An 8,689-nucleotide genomic window follows, 5' to 3' on the forward strand; every position below is an offset into this window, starting at 1 on the left:
TACCCATGCCAGAAAATATTCCATTAATATAGAAAATGCGATTGTTGAAAGAATAACTTAAACATTTATTCAAAATGAAAAATAGTGTTGCATATAGTTTAGACAAATGCGATAAAAGATTCTCTTTCTATAAAAATTTGGTCCATAAATGATACAGAAAAATTCTAAGAAGGTGTAATTAGTATAACAAAGCATTTAAAATATCGGCACTTTGAATAATAGTGACAATGAAAACTGTCGATCGAAATTAATCTAATGGATACTACTGTCCGTTTTGTTCGTGCATTTTTAACGCTAGTAATACGTCATGAGTTTGCATTCATTATGTGTTATCAAGCTGGAATACTTTTTGCCAAAGGTATATCGCTGTGATAGGCAAAGAAATAGGCGTGGCAGACGCAGTTGTATTTAAAAATAGTAGGATATGTATTGATATATAAACTTATGATTATAATACACCATGAAAGACAGGTACAAATACGCAACGTACGCTCGCAAGCAATCGGGATTCAGTCTGGAGGGAGCCTCAGTCACGAGTATTTCACAACGATGGTTACTGAAAAATAAAAGATCAGTGATACGTACGCGTGCTTCCGGTCTCGTCGGGCACGAGAACAGCGTCCAAGCGTGCCGGGGGCGTGCGCAAACCGGATATGAATAGTGGATAGAAAGAATGCGGGGAAAATCCTGCGATTTCATCGGATTCAACCGCGGTACACGAAATTCTTCGACATGCGCAACAGCAGCGATGTAGCCAACGTTTAAATCATATACATATAAGTGGCACGAAGGCGTGGCAAATTAAGAGTAGTGGAAAAAGTGTCATGAATACCTGGCATTGACCGATCGAAGCTCGTTACATCGTGTTCGCTATCTGAGAACCAGGTAAAGCACCATGATGTCCAGAACTGAAAACGATACGCGTCGGCCTGACTACGTGGACTGTGTTAAAATGGTTTTGTGTGACAACAGAAGTACCGACACAGTGAACACACAATGAGATAGAACAGTGGACCGCAGAGTCGGCGACAGATGGATGCAGATTGTTCGGAACCAGAAATGTGCGATTAGTACTTACTCGGCAATTATTTTCTTCCAAATTTATAATGAATTGATACAAAATTTCGTTTTAACCCCTTGCACTATCGCTCCTTTCATGCTGTGACGATTAGCACTTATTCGTACTTAATAATTTTCCTAATAGGAACAAACAATTTTTTTTCCTATATTGTCTTTAGTTACCTTCGTTTCTATACTTCGATAACAGAAGAATTTATTTTTACTTCGACGTAGAAGAAATTAATAATATTCATATTTAGCAGAGCTTGCATAAAATCTTCACCACGAGTCTGGCTCGTTATTATAGTGCAAGGGATTAAGTTTCTCGATTAACCTTTGGATGGCGGCAGATTTGGATATTATTCGAATAATATTTTATTCGGACATTTTGAATAAATTTTTTTATCCAAATAGCATTTCGTGTATAGTGAATTATTTCACTAATGTTTCGAATAAATTCTGTGAATAAAATTTGATTCTTCTGATACTTTATTTTAAGTAATTAATTTAATATATTAATTGAAAATTTATATATATATAAATTTTAGGTTAATACTTATTCACTATTCCAATAAAATAAGATCAACTCTAGACGATGAGCGTCTTTCCTTATCAATCGTCTGTAAATATTCCGGAACGTGCTTCTCGAGACTGCGTCAATCTTATCGATGCTAATGTAAACTATTAATAATATTCAGATACTAGCTCTCAACTTGTGTTTTATGTGTTCCTGCGTTTTTGCAGAGAAACATGAAATTGGTGTATAGATGATTTCTGCTTTTACCAGCCATCTTTGTGGCTTTAAATAATGGTAATTTGTCCTATTTTTCAAAGTAAATCTTTGTTACTTAGTTGGATAAAAATAGGTTGACGATTTTTAATGGCCAAACTGTTCAATGAGAAAATAATAGGTGAAAGACAGGACCACAGATGGTTTAACCGGTGACAGCAGCTAGGAAAATGAAGGAAGTTATACAAGGTGAAAAAAACAAAGGTAAAAAACCCTGACCAATGACTAATCGCGGTAGTTTATCTCACCTCTCATTAGACACTATTTTTCATTAATAACTTTGTTAACGACGCCTCGGAGAACATTTTTGTAAAGGAAAAAATTACTTTAAATGACCTGAGGAACCTCTGATTTCCCGATTGCAAGTGACTTTTGAGACACTCTTGTACATAGGTCACCAGGTTTGAAAGTTGTTATCTTAGCGAGTCAAGAATGTTTACACAAATTTTAATGATCCGATAATTAATCAATAATTTGCCAAGCAAAGGCGATTACTATGAACCGAATTTAAGTAAATGCACCGAAACGGTTTCTATTTTCTGGATAATGGGAGATCGATTACGAACTTATTGAAACAAATTGGAAATTTACCGCATTGACGCAAATGTTCAACAAATTATCCGAAGATGAAAAATAAACAATGTTGGATCGGAAGGGGTCACGTGCCGTTAGCCAAAGATTGAAATTACATAATCGCGCACTTCAGCTCGAGAACGGTGAAATGCAATGGAAAAAAACATGCGCCGAACGTGCATCACCAATGAACGATGGTTTAGTTATTTACCGATGATGCAGACAATCACGGTCACTGTGATGGAAACCAGTATCACTCTAGCCCTGAAGTTCTGAAGCCAAGCTCGCTGCTGTGCTTTCTTCGCCGAAGCTCTGAATTCGGTTCCGGCCATTGATAAACGATCGCTGGCATCTTGCAGATTCTCGAGTCGCTCACCGCGCTCCATCACTTTCTGTACGTTCTCACGCATCACCTCTGTCACCTCTTGAATTTGCAGCCGAACACTTCAACACGAAACGATACAATTTTTCGGAATTATTCAACAATTTACAAACAGAGTTTATGCATTTTTCGCGCCACGATTGTACGTCTTTTACGAGTACATATTTGCTAAATACGATAAATTTTGATAACATTGTCCAGATATGAAGGGGCTTAAATCAGTTTTAAAGTGGAGAAATATCCATTGCGCACCGATATACATTTTTTTAATTTAGACTGAAATTTAAGGCTTGGATAAAAAATCGATGAAGGTTATACAAATTTTTTGTTTTTCTGAAAGTCCAGACGATTTATACATCTACTAAATGTCTAAAAATATAACATAATTAAAATTTCTTAACAGTATAACGTATAAATGAACGTATAATAAATTACACTTCTCACCTATCCATTTTCACATCTGATCTGGATGCACTCGGTTCCATTGAAGACGTATTTGGTTGGCTGAAAACGATCGGTAGACGTCAGGATATTGGTAAAGCGAGAGCCTAAAATAAAGGAAGATCACTGAACTCACTTGAACAGCATATCTTCGTCCGGTTCGCTGTCGTGCTCCAACAGTGTCTCCTAAAAACATTCAGGAATCATACTTATTTGACTGTAAATTTTATTTTTCAAAATTCTCCATCAGAATATGATATCCCAGATACGATATTATCTGTTTCTTAATACTAAACTTAAAATACTTTCTAAACTAATTATCTCTCGCAATAAATTGCGTCGATTTGTGTAACAAAAAATATGTGTGAAAATTATGTAAATCGATCTTCATATCTTCTTTACGCGTTGACCTAGAATAATTTTACTAACGTCAGATTACGTGTCCGTTGAAACCATTCGACTTTGAATAGAATCGTTATTTAGTTCCACCAACGGTTTGCAAGACATTTGACTGGATCTACACGGCTGCATTTGAAATTCCCGCCGAAGTCTGACATTTCAAGCGCGCTCGTTATCTACGACTCTAATTTCGTCGAGACAAGGTCGCGAAATGCTCACTCTCTCATCCTTATCCGCAGTCCGAATGTCCTCCCGAGACAGATTCCACTTGTTGGCTGCTGCCATCTTCTATTTGGATGATCCTGCGACCGATTCTACGCGTAACAAATCGGATAGTCCACTGCGAAATTACGAATTTCCACGGTTGTGACTTAGACAGAGTTCGACAACACTGAACGCGTGGCCATATTGTCGCTATACTGGCTGTTCCATCGACCTCGAACTGGTTTTCGAACCCATGGTTTCACGGTAGATGGCGGCTGTCGCTTAACTCACGTAACTAACCGGCCTAACCGACTTAATACAGATACGAAATTTGTGGATGCAGTTCCAGATGTTGCACACGCAGCACATACGAAGCATAAACAGTAATCTCTTTATTCAAGGCCATGTTCGGGGACAACGAGGATCTTGAATTAAGAGAATGCAAAGAATTATTATGCAATGATTGGCTGACGGTTCACAGGTGAACAGTGCTGCCCTCACAGTCAACAACAAAGAGAGAAAATAGCAATTTAGCAAGATAAACCGTATCAGTACATGCGAACCGAGTCACACCGACAATCAATTTAGCTTATCTCACTTTGGCTTGCTTACAATTTCATTTTTTTCCCGTATCTGCATGCTTGCAGCTCCATCTGAAACACTCGGCGCGATATTCAATTTGTACTTTTCACCTTGTAGAATTATCGATCACATTTGGCAGCGAATTTGCGAACGACGCTCAATATTGTATGGAGATATGAATAAATATATAAATTTATAAATACATTTGATAAATAGTTTTTATATATTCAAAAGTGGACATTATTTATTATTAAATTAGCTTTCCGAATCGTTCGTTATTATTATTAATCTTTGCTATAAACATCCCAATTAATGATTATTTTCCGCATTCTCTTTTTCCGTCGACGACGTATATTTCAGTAGAACACGAATATTCGTTCTTGTTAACAAAGTAGGGTTCTAGAAAACGAAAATTCTCATTTACCGTCGACAACGCAGATTATTTTCTCGTTGGCAAAGTAGATTTCTTTAAAATGAGTATATTTCAATAAATTACTACGACTATTCTGAAACTGCTCTGAAACGGCCCTAAATGTGCTTTAAAGCGGTTCCAAACCTGTTCTATATTTATCTTAAATTTCATTTCTTTATTTCTCCCCACACCGCAAATTCCATCATGAAATTAAGTTAGTATTTTGAGTTGAGAAAAATAAAATCTCGAATTAGGCGAACATGATAGGCTGTATTATATTATGCTTTACAGTTTTGTTAAAATTGTCATAAAATTTGGAAACTCTGAAAAATTTGTGTGTTGTACTAGGAGATCATGACTATGAAGTAGGTGGCATGAAACTTTCACATCGGATTTGTCATTAACCCTTTGCACATTAAACTTAACAAAGTATAATTTTTGATAAATTGTTAAAAATGAAAGTTTTGGTATGAATCACAAGAGCTGACTTGGTATATAACTGCACTTCGTTACTTAAAATGGAAATACTGTACACCAGAAATTATTTCAAAACAGTTAAAATGGCTTCGAGTGCAAAGGGTTAACTTGTACTACAAGACTAAAAAGTACGAATTGGTAGAAATAGACAGGAAAGGATACAAATACAGTGCTTATTAGGAATATTGCTTTTATTTTGACAGGAACACCTAGAGTTTACATCCTACGACAGAGATACAATACAATGAGATAGTTAACAAAATAATGTGATTGTCGTGTGGGTGTGCAGGAACTGTTTGCGAAAAGAACCGTGAAAAGGACTAGACGACAATTCCGAGGTTCTAGCCCGCTAACGAGGCGAACCTCGTTAAAAAATATCCCAGTTTCACCGGCGCGTTCCAAGAGCTTCATTTTATTGTTGCTTCTCGTCTGCTGATTTTTCGTGGCCATCCGTAGAAAAACTGGGAATCCGTAATTTGAGGGGAATGCACCCGTTCCCTGCACAGGAGGGTTCTCTAACCTTCTTACAAAGTAGAAAAATGTCGATCTAGCGGGCGAGAGATCGCGACGGGTCGCAATGTTGCACATATAAAAATAGTCCTGCCTTTCGAGGCCATGACGGATTCTGGGTTATAGGTTTTCGCGATTACCATGGATGGGTTTCCAATGCGTAGGGGTTACGGATGCGTTGCGTTGATATCGAGTTTCGTCGGCGACCGAATGTGCGAATCATTGCACGTAAAACTACCCCATCATCGGAGATTCTGCGACACAACGAATCTTCTTCGTCTAATCTGCTCTCTAGAACAGGCATAGGCAAAAATTGTCCTAATGAATTGAATATAAAAATTGCCCGAATAAATTTATTATATAAATTGTTCTAATAAACTAAATATAAAAATTGTCCTGGAGAGAAATGCTCTCGCTCTTTCCTTGTAATATCGAGTACTTTGAAGTTATCATAAGACCGTGCACAATATCGTTGCACTGAAAGCCACTTAAAAAGTGCATCAACAATACGCATTTCTAAAGAAGAAATTCATTGTCTAAAGGCATACTAGAAACTTAACGAAAAACCTACCCTGTCTTACGAAAAAGTTGCAACACTTTTTAAAACCGCTTCTTTCAAATTGAACGAAATAACTCGAGTTTTTGGAAGATGGTAAAGGGCTAGTTTATACGACAATAGCTAATATTTTCTTATTATACTACAGTAATATGGAATCTCAACGAATATAAAACATATTCTTATCCGAGCTTACAATGAAAATTTAAGCAATACATTTTGATAATGTCGAAAATCGTAAGAAATGTGATTTTTACAATCTTTGATAGTTTATACCTTGTAAAAATTTCAATCAATTTCGATGAAATTCTCAACATACATATATGTTAAATTCCAAGCAATTAAAATCTGAAAGATGTTCGTCGATATTATCTATTAAACTAGTCCCTCTATCATTTCGGAGGTTAAATGCATTCAAAAAGGTCCATATTTCGAGGGTGATCGAGCACTTTCACGAACCACCATAATGTATAGATTCTCTCGGTGTGCTTTCGCTGACGCACGTCAGGGTAAATGCGCCCTCGTCCTCAGACTTATAGCCCTGACGAAGCCATGTAGCTGCAGTGCTGTTGAAGAGTAAGAATAATATTTCGTTTCGGTACGGAAGTCTCAATGAATAAGATAAATAGTATTCTGTCGCCCTCTGCCAACGTCGCTACCTGACAGTCTCTCCGGCGTCATTTGGCCCAACGTGACAGCCCTAGGGGATGCCCTAAACGACGGCCAGAGCAAGGAACGCGTTGCCCGTGTCTGTTCTAGGAAACGGGAGAAGGCGAGATGATTATTGTTACAATATACAGGGAATAATTGCTACGACTAAACACGCCCGACACAGGATTAGAAGCCGAAAAGGCTAATCTAACTTGCAGATCCCCGGCTCGCTGCAATTCCAGTTGTCCTCGATAATTCTTCATGTCTCGTCCAAAGTAACGGACAATGATACAATAAAGTCTACACACACATATACCGACGGAAAGGGGCCATCCCTCCGTCTTGTACGTTTTTAGGCCGTCCCTACTCGGTTGAACTATGTCCGTTCAACAACCTTATCGATACTCGCGCGATGGAGACCGTCCAGTCTGCGACTAGATCGTGTTTCATCGAGAAAATAGAACAGAAACCGTTCGAGTGTCTGACAAAAATGGACAACTCTTAATTAAACAATTGTCCACATATTTTAATGACGAAATTATTAAATTCGCTTTAGAGAAGAATCTTTAAGATGGAATAGAATTAACTGTAAAACATTTCGAAGTTTTTAACACTAGAACTACCGAACTCTAAACAAGACTTATGAATATTGTTTTATAATGTTGCCAAAATTGAATTTATTTAAACTTCGCACAATGCTTACTCTGATATACGCTTGAATAAAAACGACTATATATAAAAATTTCTCATGGAAATGTTTTTATAATATCAGGAATTGTAGGAGAAAGGATTGGAAACCAGTTATTTGAATCTGTTTAATAGTTCTAGTGTTAAAAAGAACGTTCACAAAGAATTTTTCTCTACATTTCCGGATCGATTACGAGTACAACACCATAAATGATCATTACGCTTAGTGCCGTGGGAAATCTACATAGAGAATCTAATCAAATATTGTAGCAACAGTACTCGACACTGAAATCCATGTTCATCTATTGGGCTGACCAAAAAGTTTTCGTCGCATTTTTCAATGACCTGTGCTTATTATACAGTAATGCAGTAATAGACTAAACTCTGTTCAAGTATGTCTATTGTATTGTATGTATTGTCTATTTCGCTTGACAACATTGTATTATCTTTCAATACATTTATCCATTTATTCGCAGCGTTTAATCGCATTGAAACGTGTGACAAGAATTCCGGACAAGCCCGATAAATTGGATCGATTGAAAAATAATCGAACTCTTTTTTTAAATTGTAACATGCATCGTGCTTTTCGCAGTAATGGAATCATTATTATATAATCATCGTTAATCATTCGGGATTCGTAATCGATTCCTAAGGTAAAACACAATGCTTGATCGCGCGATGTGACGAGTCGAAAACCACGAAGACAGCCCAAACACACCGTGAAGAAAACATCTCGTGACATGTACTCGCTTAATCTCTAATTATATTACGCGTGTATACAGAACACGATATCGTTAACGCGTCTTACGAAAGTATTGGTGACGACCAGCGTCGCAGTTGGACGAAACCAGCGTCCAGCGAAACTATAACTACCTCGACGTCCGTAGAATCGATCGTCAAACTGAATTTTCAGTAGAGTAAGCCAATCGGAAAAGTCGAGGGCAAAAGTCGACGCCATCAAGTTGA

The 8,689-nt window shown here is 37.3% G+C and overlaps 1 protein-coding gene across 3 annotated transcripts; it reads right to left on the bottom strand.

The window, feature by feature from the left end:
* Positions 1-402: 402 nt before the first annotated feature.
* LOC144478507 (vesicle-associated membrane protein 3) lies at positions 403-4,242 on the bottom strand. Of its 3 annotated transcripts, XM_078196466.1 has the most exons (6): positions 3,864-4,240; positions 3,382-3,431; positions 3,249-3,308; positions 2,634-2,866; positions 833-908; positions 403-556 (listed from the first exon to the last, which is right to left on the bottom strand). In XM_078196466.1, exons 1-5 carry the CDS (start codon positions 3,927-3,929, stop codon positions 871-873), a joined length of 447 nt encoding a protein of 148 aa, XP_078052592.1. In that variant the 5' UTR covers positions 3,930-4,240; the 3' UTR covers positions 403-556; positions 833-870. The 3 variants fall into 3 exon arrangements, with proteins under 3 accessions (XP_078052592.1, XP_078052593.1, XP_078052591.1); XM_078196467.1 differs by lacking the exon at positions 833-908 and having other exon boundaries at positions 3,864-4,242; XM_078196465.1 differs by having other exon boundaries at positions 403-908.
* Between the last annotated feature and the right edge of the window lie 4,447 nt (positions 4,243-8,689).

Source organism: Augochlora pura, chromosome 2, assembly GCF_028453695.1.
Source record: "Augochlora pura isolate Apur16 chromosome 2, APUR_v2.2.1, whole genome shotgun sequence".
Taxonomy (NCBI): domain Eukaryota; kingdom Metazoa; phylum Arthropoda; class Insecta; order Hymenoptera; family Halictidae; genus Augochlora; species Augochlora pura.

Coding starts and splice junctions, on each gene's coding strand:
- LOC144478507 (XM_078196466.1), bottom strand. CDS start 3,929: ATGGCAGCAGCCAACAAGTGGAATCTGTCTCGGGAGGACATTCGGACT. Junction 3,432..3,863: donor CTGCGGATAAGGATGAGAGA/GTGAGCATTTCG, acceptor GAATGTTTTTAG/GAGACACTGTTGGAGCACGA. Junction 2,867..3,248: donor TCAGATGTGAAAATGGATAG/GTGAGAAGTGTA, acceptor TTCGTGTTGAAG/TGTTCGGCTGCAAATTCAAG.